Source organism: Populus euphratica, unplaced genomic scaffold (genome assembly GCF_000495115.2).
Source record: "Populus euphratica unplaced genomic scaffold, PopEup_1.0 scaffold95.1, whole genome shotgun sequence".
NCBI lineage: Eukaryota > Viridiplantae > Streptophyta > Magnoliopsida > Malpighiales > Salicaceae > Populus > Populus euphratica.
Genome location: NW_011499885.1, coordinates 179,053 through 192,240, shown reverse-complemented (window position 1 = coordinate 192,240; position 13,188 = coordinate 179,053). Strand labels below are relative to the sequence as shown.

Here is a 13,188-nt window from a genome sequence, read left to right as displayed (position 1 = left end):
CAAATGCAGAAACAGAAAGTTTAGCTTTCAGCTGATTAAAAGAACGACATTGAATTGTATGACAGTGATTGTTTGGTTATATTCGTATAGAAACATCACAAGGACCAGTAAGTATACATCTCATTTCAACTCTCTACTGGCAATACGTACAGATCCGAACCAACTACTAACGTGGTCAAGTAGATCTCAACACAACACTACCACGATCTTATCAATTTAGACACAGAACGATCCAAGCCAAAGTAACCTGTATTTCACATATCCTCAGTGATTGTAGCTCAAATGCTCTCATCTCATACGGTTTTCATACAGTTTTGGAGAACCACTGTAGCGTCAAAACCTGAATGAAGACTGGTTAAATGGTCCATACAAGGCAACTATAGAGATCATCCAAGTCAGTCTCAGTCATAAGCTGATCAATGGTTGCCACCTATTTAAAACGGTTGAAACTGATTCCTGCAAACACAGAATGAAGACATGTCTTTAAGAGACAGCATAAACACATGTTGTATAAGAACATTCCTCCCTCTCTACAAGGTTTGCCACTATATAACATACAAAATTTATGTGCATGCGTGTGGATTCGTGCAAGCACATGCAGCCTTGCTTTTGTTTAAGCCTAGAACGACATCTACTATGAACCATATAGGGTTAATTAGATATAAGAGGAGAATTACAATTACAGCTGGACGTATGTTGACTGCCTTGTCCAGGGTCTGTGAAACTCAACTCCATATCGTGAGTAGCACCGGGCTCGTAAGCTTCAAGAAAACTAATCTTTGCCTTATTTGGTAAATCATGGGGATGAACAAATGGCACTCCAGGAGGCCATCCAATCTCCATTCTTATGTTTGCACATGGGCTATCTAGGGCATGAATGTGATTCTCACACTCTTTTCTAGGGTATGAATGTGATTCTCACACTCTTTCAGGTTGCAGAATCTTAACTTGATACCCTTTTTATCAGCAATGTCCTGAACTCTTTCTTTCAGAACCCTCTGGGCCTCAAGCCTTAGCCTCTTTGAAGGTGGTAGAGGTTTGCATCTTGAATTATTCTTCCTCCTCCTCATCAAGGGCTTCACAGATCCTGTACCAGCATGTCATCGATCCAAGGACCTGCTGTTAAAAACTACTTACTAAGGACTATTTGAACAAAAAAAGAAAGGTGAACATACAAAATGAAGATGAGACAAGAAACAGAAATGGACAGAACATATTATCAGGACCAGCCATAAAAAACCTTTATTGACCAAACAGTGGGATGCTGATTTCAAAAACTCTACATTTGTCAAATGGCATTTACTTTCTTCTTATCCCAAAGAAAACAAAAAATTGATGCAGGACTGAGCTCACAACAGAAAACGAATAACTATGCAACACAACAGAAGAAGGCAATTAAAAATCACAACTTTTGCACCACCAATCGATGCTATTCTAAGAAACTACGCAATTCCTAAGCAGAAAGTTTTGTCCACACCATATGAAGAGCCTAACTAAATCAGAAAGACAAGGATCGCATGCCATCCACAGCATAAGATTTGTGCAATAAATTTCTAATGCATTTTAACAACTATACTAATTTGCGAGTTGAAAACCCAAAACAGGAACATTATGGGAGCACTGCATACCATCTTGCGCTGTAGGGGAACTGAAACTCTGGAAATTATGTCTGTTAAAAAGCTGGTCGGTAGGATGTGATCTCTGCATGAAATCATCCACTGGTATTGGTAGCTGAAATTGAGCTTCAACACCATGACCAGCTGCTCTCATCTCCGAACAATTGAGACTGGTCATGGATTTTGGCATAAGTTTAAAAGCCAAAGAACAGCGTCCATACATGCTACCCTGCATGCTATTAAACTCTGTTCTGAGCAGTGCTGGGTTGACATAGCCTGCAGTTGCCTGGTAGAGGGCAAGACCAGGGTATACAACGGCTTCTTGAGGACCAAGATCAACATCCACAGGAACCCACCGACCATGAAGGTCTCTTATGTGTAAACCTGGCTTATCTGACTTGACAAGAGATATTAGGCTTTTATCCACTTGGTGCTCATGGTCCGGATACATAACCAGCTGCCCGTCCTCATGGGCTGTTAAATTATGATGTTGTGTGCCCTGAAAAGATGGCCTTGCATGACAACAAACAGATAACACAGAAGATGATATTTCCCTGTCTCTCAAGGGAACATTATCAAGTATTTCAGTGAATGGAGAGCTACGCAAAGTCAAATAGAAGCTGATGGCATCCAGTATATCCCTAGCTGCCTTTCCAAGCAGGCAAAAGATGTCAGGCAAACCTCCTGGAGGAATTTCCATTGTATTGTTGGGCTCTATAGGAGTGAGTCCAGGTCTATAATCATATGTTTCCTGCCATAGCTGAGGATCCATGTAGTAACCTGATGTCTTGCACCATTCACGAGAATCATTAGTGTGAATCATATCTGGAGCTGGAAATGATGATCGTTGATGGAAATACAAGCGAGCAGAATCCAAACCAGATCTTAAGAGAGCCCCGTCACTTGATGAAAACTGAATGATGGCGGCAGAATATTGAACAAGCGATTGTGACAAAGTCATTACTGATAGTTTGTAAGATTCAGAAGGAAGGCCTTCAGAGGGAACTAGATCGCTAAGCTTCACACGACCCAAAGGTGGCAGGCCATTGCCTGCCATGAAACTGTCACTGTGATGGTTGCCTGAGCTTAAACAGAACCAAAGCACCCTATGAACAGCACAGTGAACTACGGCATCAGTCACAATCCAAAAACTGTTAGCCATCATGTAAATAATCAAAACTTGTTTCAGTTGCCTTGAACTTAGAAACTTATTCATTTAAAATGGTCATCTAATCTCAAATGAAACGACATGTTACAGGGAATTTTGCAGATAATAACAAGAATGCAGACATCTACAGGTCTTATGAAGGGCACTTTGGTTTTTCCACATGAATCAACTGTGGCATGCCATTCCTACTTGTATTTCCAGTTTTTTCAGCAGAAAATAACACTAATTTGTCAAATGATTCATTTATCATCCTAAACGAAACAATATAACAAAAATAAACTACAGAAAATGAAATAGTAATGACGATGTAATATGCTTTTACAGAACAGTAAGCTTTTCAAAGCCCACTTCATTCAATCAACATCCTCTAAGTTTTGTATCAACAATTTCAGCTCATACCCACTTCCTAAAATCACATTTTCTCTTGCAAAAACCACCTCTTGAGTTCCCAATTATCAAGACCCAGTTCCTACTCCTAGCTCTAAAACCTAAAAAACTTATCTTTCATAGTGAAATAAAAAATTAACTTCCCATAAATAAACTGCCCCTTTGAACATCAGCTATGAAATAGCCCTTTAATGCATATCCTGACCCAAAGAAAATAACAATCTTCTCTGCTTTTCCATCAAAATGACCATCCTTATTTCCATTTATCAATAAAAAGCAACAAATCCAGACTAAAACTAACTTCAAAATCAGAACTTTTTTGCATAAACTTTGTCCACAACTTCACGAAGTGGAGAGAAAGAAGCCACCTTTTTCCAAAGAAACTAAAGACGTTGGCTTGAACAATCAAATGCCAAATTGGGTTAATTCTGGATTAGGGTTTTGCAGAGGAGACAGAAAGGACTTGGGTGGGTCAGGAGTTAGAGACAGGAAATGAAAGAGTCCTTTCGCTTTGTTCAGTTGAGGAACGGAAGGGTAAGAAATGAAGACATTAGGATGACAACTTGGTAAATATTGCTGGATTTGTTTTGGTTGTTCTGGCTGCCTGTAAGATAAAGCTGTTAAAAATGTTGGCTGATGTTTATGTAGTCACCGGAAAGAGAAAATAATATAAAATAAAATAAAAATATGATTTCATTTATTAAAAAAATGTGGATGGAAATTTAATTTTTGAGGTATTTTAAAATGTTTTCTTATAAATTTAGTGATATCAAAAGGTGCAAAAAACAATAAATTTTAAAGTGTTTTAAGGATAATCATTAATATTTACTTTATTAAAAAACATAGATATAAAGAGAAGAAAAACAACATGTAGAAAATAAAAAAAAAATTGATGATATATATATATATGATGCTATTAATTTTTTATAATTATATTTAATTTAAAAATTAATTTTTTATTTTTATTGATATCCACTATTATTCATAATTTTTCTATCTCCTATCAAATAAACGTACATAACACTTCATCCTTCAACTTTTTTAATATATATCTTTAACACTCCAAATCAAACACAACTTTACATAAGAGGGAAAAATACAGTTGAAAATATATTTAGAGTAATTACTCCTCTTAAGGAGGCAGACGCCTGTTCTGATTTTAGCTCTGTCATGGTGAAGATGGGAGACATGGAACCACCAACTGGTTCTCAAGGGAAGACATGAAGGTTTTACAATGTTGTTACAAATTAATTAGTCTTTTATCTTTCTCTTTATCGGGTTTTTTTTTTTTTGATAATTTAACTTGTGTGTGTTCTTATGGTTCTTGATTGCAAAGCTCTTGCTTATCATTTGTATTTTTGAAGGAGGAAAATGCACTAAAAGAGGACGAGTTTTAGCTAATGAGGCCACCTTAGCTGGTGACGATTTCACCTTGGACAAACACATCTTACTGGTTTTACTAGATTTGTAGCTTGGTATCCGCGGGCTGAGAAAAAAAAATCAAAGTAAAAGTAAATGTTTAGGGGGAAAAAAATATAAGATTTGAATTATTGGCTCAATAAATAATTTAAATAATATGATTATAAAAATATAATAACAATAAATAAAACATAGAAAAAATAACAATGAAAACAAGGTTAAAAAAGCCCCATTTAAGCCAACATAGATTCTTAAATAACTTGATAATTAAGGAAAAAATTAAAAAAAAATTAGCAAAAAAGTCCTAGTTAAACCAAGTTAACTAGCAAATTTTGCTACTATAGAAATAAAATTAAGACAATTTTATAAAAAAAAACAAATGGAAAAAAGTTCAAAAACTAATTTCTAATAAATTAAATGGGACATAATAACTTCACAGGAAAAAAAAAAAGGAAGGTTAAGCTCTATCTTTAGAAAATTATTGGCTCAATAAATAATTTAAATAATATGATTATAAAAATATAACAACAATAAATGAAAAACAGAAAAAATAACAATGAAAACAAGATTAAAAAAAACTTGATTTAAGCCAACACAGATTTTTAAATAACTCGATAACAAAGGGAAAAATAAAAATAATAACAAAAAAATCCTAGTTATACCGAGTTAACTCGCAAACTTTACGACTATGAAAATAAAATTGAGATAATCTTATAGAAAAAATCAAAGAGAAAAAAGTTCAAAGACTGATTCCTAATAAATTAAATCAGAACATAATAACTTCACAAAAAAAAAAAGGTTAAGCTCTATTTCTAGCAAATAGAACATTAAAGGATTAAATTTAAATAAAAATATATAATTTAAAAACATCAAAAAAACTCTATCTGAGCCTATTCAGGTCAATATGCAAAATCTTTAATCAGTCGTGATACAAGGGTAAACACATTAGAAAGCAAATTGAATAATATTATAAAACTCAATTATCAAATAACTTAATATTAAAGAATAAAAATAATAATAATAATAATTTAAAAGAAAAATAAAAAAATATATAAGTCAACCTGAATTAACTCACAAATTTCATAATGATTGAAATCCTTGAACCAAGTTCCTTCGACAAGTTTAATTACTAACTAATTTAATTAAGAATGATGAAATTGTAAAAAAAAAAATTAAAAAACTTGTCAAAGAAAAAAAGATGACAATAAAAAGAATGAAGATCAAATTCGATGGGAAAAAACTCATAGAAGATAAAATTATTAAAAAAAAATCAATTAAAAAATTAAATTGATTTAAAACAATTAAAGTTGTGGGGATTAAATTTCAACACTAGACAAGTGTTGAGGTCCTTTTTTCATTCAAGCATCATAGACTGAATTACATGGAAGAGATTCAGCCCCTATTCTTCTTCTTTCTTTTTTTTGCCTAAATATGGATATCCCACAATGTCAAGCAAAAATTCTGAAATTTATTTTATGCTTTATTTTTCAAAAAAATAAGAAATTATTGATCTAAAATAATTTAGGGTTAAGGGATCAAATTTTAAAAATAAACAATTTCAAATATTGAAAAAGATAGGCAGATCAATTTGGTTGACTCGCGCAACAAACAAATTAGCTTATAGAAAGAGGTTGTTGTTTTTTGGTAGTGCATGGACCTCTTCTGATAGCTCCAAAACACTGTTAGCTGTTGTATTTAAACTATCATAGTGAGATCTTTTTGATGGTTAGGCACGTGCTAATAGTGGAGTGACAATGAGGCTAATGTGGCATTTTTTTTTTATCCTCTCTCTTTTCTCTTTCCACTCCACAAAATCTGTAATGGTTTATCAAAGTTGAAAGGTGTCATGTGATTTTGTTTTGGCATGAAATCTAGTTTTTATTTTTGTTATTGCTATTTATTTTATTTTGTATTAATTTTTTTTTTAATTTTATCTCTCAACATTTGATTTCATTTATTTTTTATGTTTTAGTCCCTGATCTATTGATATCTGTTTTTTTTCCTCATTTCATCTCTTAACATTTGGTTTCATTTTATTTTTATGTTAATTTGGTTCTTATTTTTTTATTGCTATTTTTTGGTATTTATTTATTTATTTTTTTATAAATTTCATCACTCAATATTTAATTTATTAAAAATTTAACTTCATAATTTTTTTGGATTTGTCTTATATAAAATAATCTCAGCCTCATAACCTAGATAATTGTTTTGGAATATTAAATCAAGTTCTTTTATAGTTTTTTTAATTGATTTTTTTTCAATTTAATTATTCGATATTGAAATGATTGGAGATTAAGCTTTGTAAAAATATTCATTTTTTACTTTAAGGGGTTATCTTGATCATATATCCCGAATTGCAAGTTTGACAGGTTAACCTGAGTTGATAAAAAAAATTTTAAAAAATAAACTTTTTTTTTTTCAATTTTACTCTTCAACATTAAATTAGTTTGATTTACTTTTATTCAATTTATTTTATACAAGGTTATTCCAGTCTTATAATTAAATCATAGATTTGGCTAGTTAACTCGGTGGACTCGAGTATTATTTTTTTTTTAAATTCTTTAACATTTAATTTGTTGGGAATTGAGCTTTAATTTTTTTATGTTTTGCTTTTTACAAGTTTATTTTATTCTTATTTTATTCTTGCTTTATTATTAAATAAGATTATGGAGAATCTTTTTATAATACTGACAAGCATTTTTTTTTTTTGCAATTAATCCCTATCAATTTTTTTTCTTTAATTCAGTTTATTTATGTTATTTTTTTAATCATATTATTACATTAATCAAAATTATTAAAACTAGTTGAATGAATTATTCACTCGACCTTAAATTTCATTTTTTATATAAAAAAATGTCTAGCACGTGTCATGGGGCCACCGATCTGTCGTGTCTAAATCTAAACAACACGAGTGTGGCGGCCTTACCTGTATGCATTTTCATGTGGATCTCCAGAACATTTTATGAACTGAACTCTTGCCATGTGCTAATATAGATGAACAAGTGATGAAGGTGGCTTTTCCCGACCTTTAAGATAGCAAATGGGACTTCTTCTGGGCAGGCTGTTGGGCTTGGGAGTGGAGCCATTGAATCCGATTGTTGAATTTGGACGTTCTGAGTATCTGTAAATATAAATCCCCTTGAATATTTAAGTTAATATCAACGATGATGAATGAAAAACTTAATCGTCCAAGCACCAAGGGGAGCTTCTCTTTCGACATAACACGAGCTTGGGAATGGAAAACCCGAGCCCACGGCATGGCTTTGATAGAAAATTACAACCATACAAAGACATACCAACTCGTACACTTTCTACCTTTTCACTATAAATCATTATACATCATACCACCTCCAGAGAGCTTTCGTTTCAACAATCCCATATTTTTTTCACCCTAAATCCAATCACTTTGATCAAGTTTTTACCCTGTTGTTTCCAATTGATGCGTTCATTGAGGGAATCTGGGTTTGACGTGGATCAAAAGAAAACGTTTCAAGCTTCAAGCAGTTGCACGCCGGAAGAGATTTTATTTCAATCTGAAAAACTCTAAGTTCGATTCACGTACAAACTTCATTTGAATTTTCGAATCTTGATCCCATCCTTGGCCTTCATTTCTATATTTATCTTCCAACCATTTTACGTTCTCGGCAGCACCGGTTACTGAAAATCTCTAGTGGGATCACTCTCTCCCTTAGCATAGATTAATTTCAATCAGCCTATATTCACTTGTCCGTGAAAAGCTTTCGAATTTCCTTCCCCCAGCAGAAGCATGATTTATTATTTTGGGATAGCTGAGCATCCCATTTCATCTGGAGATACCTGGAATACTAGTGGTCTTATACAACCAAGTTCTCTATAGGTTTTAATATATCTCAACAGATACCGTGACCCCAAACTCCAGTCCTTGAGAGTTCGCGGGGCTTATTCGATGATACTTGCAACAGAGAGCTCAGCAAACTTCGACTGGCTGGATATTCTGGATATTCATAAATGCAGTGATGCATTCTTAATTCATCGAAGCAGGGAAAAATACGTGGAGAAAACCAAAATTTTCGTAAAGGAATGAAAAAAACACAGCCTATTCAACATACTTGAATATTAACTACAGCCTCCATAAAACAAAGGAGCAACAGAAGTATCAACCACTAATCCATACAGGCCAAGTCAGTCAAAAACAGAATAAAATCTTCACTATTACGTCATTCACAACAATCAAGTCAGGGAGAGTAAGAGAGGAGGAGGGTGGGAAAGGAGGGGGAGAAATGGTGAGAGGAGTAAACATTACCTATGGCTTACGAGGAGGAGAACTGCTGCTGCTACTGTTACTGCTGCTTCTTCCTCTCAAGGGCCTACGAGAGAAAGATTTCCCATCAGTAAAGAACAGAACTACAACCAACAGGAAGTAACAGCAGTATGATTCAAAACTTCACAACAAACCAAAAGCCTGGACAAAAAATCCCTTCAAGTTTCAAAAGCAGTTATTTAACTAATACAGCCAATATGACTGAGATTGAGTAGATAATTATTGGTTAGATTGGTTACATTCAAGTGAACTATAAAATCTAGAAAAGCCAAACGTAAACACACACACACATAGAGAGAGAGAGAGAGAGAGCTCTCACTTTCCACTTTCTTCAGTTATGCAACTTTCTTTTGCATGAAAATCAAGTTAAATTGACTACAGAATGACCCTTACACAGAATGCTAGCATATTTTAACTATTCCTTATGCATCCCTAGGTAGAAAAAATTTTCCATGTCTGCTAACATCACCAAAGATCCTTGCATATTAAACACACCCTTCAAAATGAAGCTTATAAATCTTTAAAAAAACCATGCATTGCATAATGGATTTTGACATCGATACCACATAATTGATAACTAAGAAGCAACACCCATATCAAAAACAAAAGGTTAAATGTGTGCTTACATCCTAATTGCCTTTTTCAGTGTCCAGAGCACTCAATGCCTGGAGTGATGTCAGATGCCCGTGGCCTCAAATCCTAAGGTATTGGTAAAACTTCTGTTCTATACTTCTAGGTCATTCACGTTCTTTCAGTGAAGGACAGGAATAAATAATAATCTGAGCGAGTGTACACCAGTAACTTCCATACTCTTTCAGTCTTTTTCCAGAGACTCCCCAACCCCTTATCCCTCTTTTTAAATAACAATAATAGAAAATTTTGAATGCATAGTGGTCATTCAACCAACATGTGCATATGTGACCAAAACATGGATCTTAATGGAAGGACAAAAGGGTGCTAATATGGACATCTTCTATCAGACATGAAAGTCATGTAAAGAATAATGGAAAAATCTATATAGACTAAAAAGGAAGAAAATGAATTACCTTCTAGGACTGCGACTCCTTGATATCTTGCGAGTTGCCTGTTACAATTGAACAGACAGCCAGATAATAAAAAAATAATGAAAAGGTTCTTGCAGGAAAACACAGAAAACCTATAGCACCAACCTTGCGTGGACTAGGTGATCCAGAGTATGATGAAGACCTCCCACGCCTTGCAACTGGAGCTCGGCCCCTGCCAAATTTAAACACCAAGCAGAAAAAGATAACATGATGAGAGACATCAATGCAATACCAAGGAATGTAACAAAAATATTCCGAGATCATATGTTTATTTTACAATGACATAATAGAATAGGAGGTTCAATCAAATATTGCTATTCATTTTCCGAAGCAAGTAAAGCATATTCACTTAAGCTGAAAAGGCCACACTAGTAAAAGGATGTTGGCTCCACATTTATAAAAGAGGTAGAAGTTCAGAAAACAGTCCAGGGTATCTTGTTTCAGCTTCATCTTCTTTAAAATACAAGTCTGAACCCAAAACTAATTCATAATGCCCCTTATGCGCTAGCATGAAAGTGTCAAACAAAAGAGTGCACATTATATCATCAAACTTAGTGAAATTCACTAAGGACTTTAACTTCTAATTTACACAAATAAGTGTAGGAAAACCCACAGACATTAGCTTGAATAAATCTGAAAAGAAAGAGAGTTGCGGGGAAAAAGGGAGATAAAATAATATTTAACAAACAAGGTTTATTTCAGAAAACAATAAACTCATATCTTGGGTATTTGATGTTACCTTCGTGGCGAGAGTGACCTTGAGCGAGAACGAGCTGGTCGACGAATTGGAGAGCGGCTACGTCTACGGAGTGGAGACCTTCTTGGAGGACTACGAGCTCGTCGAGGAGGTGTGCTGTAGCAAAGGAAAAGGAATTGTGAAAAGTTATTATCCAAAGTATATAAAAGTTGTATTTCTTTACAACGAAGAAAACATATGAAACAATGGCTTTGAAGAATTTCAGGTTTTAGATTGCAGTGATTTGATAGATATAATTACCGCCGCCTTGGAGGAGGAGAACGCCTACGAACAGGGCTACCACGCATCCTTCTGGGTGAGGCCCTAAGGAGAGATGACAATGTGGCATTAGCTTCAAAATACTGATGATATCACAGAACCAAATATGTAATAGATAGTCAACTACCTACCTCAAAGGGGACCTATATCTCCTTGGAGGTGAGGATGGAGAACGACCTCTGGCTGGTGATGCAGGTCTCCGCCTTGGAGGTGTCTCACCACGACGATAAGGAGACTCTACTCGGCGACGACCAGGAGAATCTGCACGTCTGCGTGGTGGAGAATCCAGCTGACGTCTAGGAGATCCACCCCTTCGAGCAACAGGCGACCTCCTTCGAGGTGAAGGCAGTGGTTTCCGATGGGGAGAAGCTGACATCATCAACAAAGAATAGTGAACACAGGCATTAATTCATGATGATTGTAGAGAATAAATAAAATGTGTAGTGACAGTAATCTTATACAAGCCATACGTTCTCTTTGCCTTTTGGGTCCATCCTTCTCAGCATCTGCACTTGCATTATCAGCTTTGGGAGCATCTCTCTTTGGAGCTGCGGCAATTGGCTTTGGGGGTGGTGAAAGCTTCTGTCGTGGAGGTAATGTGAACTTTGCCCGAACGACATTGCCATCAATTTGAGCCTGCATGGAGGCAATTTACAACATTAATAGTCATATTATGCTTTTCTTGTCACAAGTACATTTAGTACCCATGTCTAGGCACAACCTACCCCGTCCATATATAGCAAGGCCTTTTCAGCATCCGCTCTAGTCTTAAACTCAACATATCCAAATCCTTTAGGAAGATTAACCTGCTCAAAAAGTGATTACACCTTAAAAAGCACATATTCTACCGATTACAGAATAAAGAAAGCTTTTATAGACTTACAGTGCGATCCATTGCCAGCTCCACATGTACAACTTCACCGAAGTTACCTGAATGAATGAAACATTAGTTTGCTATCAATGATCAAGAAATTTTGCACAGAGTTCTATTACTATTAATGGATGCTTTGGTTAACAAATTATTAGGGATTCCCTTAACACTTTTATCCAAGAAGATGCAGCAAAATACAGAAAATAACCATTAATTTCGTACACTTGATAGCTGGAGTTGATCCATTCTTCACTACTAGAAGCTTTTAAACAAATAACATTGCAAATCTCAGTTACTAAGGCCGTCTCACATTACTGTCTAAGCCTAGCAGTAATACAGTGATAGTCCATGTGCATTAAATAGTAGTATGCAGCTCAGGTTAATTCATAATTAGAATACTATAACTTCGGAAAAGAGGACAGGTGGGACCGTGTCCATTATGACAACAATTGAGTGACTCAACCTCAAAAACAGTTTTTTTCCAAAAGAACAATGCCCAGTTCTCTTTCCACTGATAATGTTGCATGGTTATACATGTATACATTTGTATGCAAGCATTCAAATAGTGCATGCATGTATCAATAAACACAAAACTGAGATACATTTACAATTAGACAGGGCATACATGAATACCAAGGCACAAGTATCAACCTACTCAAGCAACAACAAGGGCTAGGAAAGCATACGTGTGTATGCTTGCATTCAAATATTTACGTACTGTTGCATGTCAATAAACAGGAAAGCAAGATCCATTTACTGTTAGACAAGGCATACATGACCACCAAGGCACAAGTATCAACCTTTTCAAGCAACAACAAGGGCTAGGAAAGCAACAGGATAAAAAGAAAATCTTCCAGAATACATGACCAAATAAATACCGAAATACTAGTTTCAGTCCAGACCACAATCCCAATCAGAGACCAACTGCCACAAAGTATAAGACCAGTATCAATCAACCACAGACCAATAGCCCATCCACATAATGCAACCTCCAGCACATTTTTTTAATTCATAAAAGAAGCAGAAAGAACTCACTAAATATTTCTCTTAGGTGACCCTCATTCACGTTCCTGGTCAGAGAGTCAATGTGCAGAACAAGAGACTCGCGAATTGGTGAAGCTTTCCTGAAATGGATGACAATGCAAAAGATCATATATGGTAAGCAATAAAACCCACAAAAATAAAGACTGTAAAAACTGAAGACCCCCAGTTTGCAGATATTATAGACCAAAAAAATAATGCAGAAGACAATTTCAACAAAAAAGTAGCATATAAATTTACCTTGGAGGTGGAGAAAGCTTTTTAGATTGTGGTGGTGGAGACCGGCCTCGCCTAGCTCCTTCAGCAG

General features: G+C 34.9%; 2 protein-coding genes across 5 annotated transcripts in view; both read right to left on the bottom strand.

Moving 5' to 3' along the window:
• Positions 1-32: 32 nt before the first annotated feature.
• LOC105130094 (2-oxoglutarate (2OG) and Fe(II)-dependent oxygenase superfamily protein) lies at positions 33-3,768 on the bottom strand. Of its 3 annotated transcripts, none has more exons than XM_011032441.1 (4): positions 1,629-3,533; positions 912-1,087; positions 678-879; positions 33-456 (listed from the first exon to the last, which is right to left on the bottom strand). In XM_011032441.1, coding segments are annotated over exons 1-4 (1,584 nt in total). In that variant the 5' UTR covers positions 2,833-3,533; the 3' UTR covers positions 33-454. The 3 variants fall into 3 exon arrangements, with proteins under 3 accessions (XP_011030743.1, XP_011030744.1, XP_011030742.1); XM_011032442.1 differs by lacking the exon at positions 33-456 and adding an exon at positions 3,540-3,768 and having other exon boundaries at positions 471-879; positions 1,629-2,722; XM_011032440.1 differs by lacking the exon at positions 33-456 and having other exon boundaries at positions 471-879.
• A 4,882-nt stretch (positions 3,769-8,650) lies between these two features.
• LOC105130092 (serine/arginine-rich splicing factor SR45) overlaps positions 8,651-13,188 on the bottom strand; it is a 5,531-nt gene continuing 993 nt past the window's right edge. For both annotated transcript variants that reach the window (XM_011032436.1, XM_011032435.1), the window contains 11 exons: positions 13,122-13,188; positions 12,876-12,964; positions 11,853-11,899; positions 11,695-11,775; positions 11,440-11,605; positions 11,101-11,338; positions 10,952-11,014; positions 10,694-10,807; positions 10,060-10,126; positions 9,937-9,974; positions 8,651-8,936 (listed from right to left, as the gene is read on the bottom strand). The exon at positions 13,122-13,188 ends at the window's right edge or, in 1 of these variants, runs on beyond it. In XM_011032436.1, the coding sequence (XP_011030738.1) occupies positions 8,873-8,936; positions 9,937-9,974; positions 10,060-10,126; positions 10,694-10,807; positions 10,952-11,014; positions 11,101-11,338; positions 11,440-11,605; positions 11,695-11,775; positions 11,853-11,899; positions 12,876-12,964; positions 13,122-13,188 (1,034 nt within the window). In that variant the 3' untranslated portion in view covers positions 8,651-8,872. The remainder of the gene's footprint in view (positions 8,937-9,936; positions 9,975-10,059; positions 10,127-10,693; positions 10,808-10,951; positions 11,015-11,100; positions 11,339-11,439; positions 11,606-11,694; positions 11,776-11,852; positions 11,900-12,875; positions 12,965-13,121) is intronic.

Bases quoted from the DNA above. Each gene is read 5' to 3' on its own strand.
- LOC105130094 (XM_011032440.1), bottom strand. From the start codon at position 2,832: ATGAATAAGTTTCTAAGTTCAAGGCAACTGAAACAAGTTTTGATTATT. The intron at 1,088-1,628 runs GTATGCAGTGCT...ATGCTGGTACAG, and splicing joins TTCCCCTACAGCGCAAGATG to GATCTGTGAAGCCCTTGATG. The intron at 880-911 runs ATTCATACCCTA...TGTGAGAATCAC, and splicing joins TGAAAGAGTGTGAGAATCAC to ATTCATGCCCTAGATAGCCC.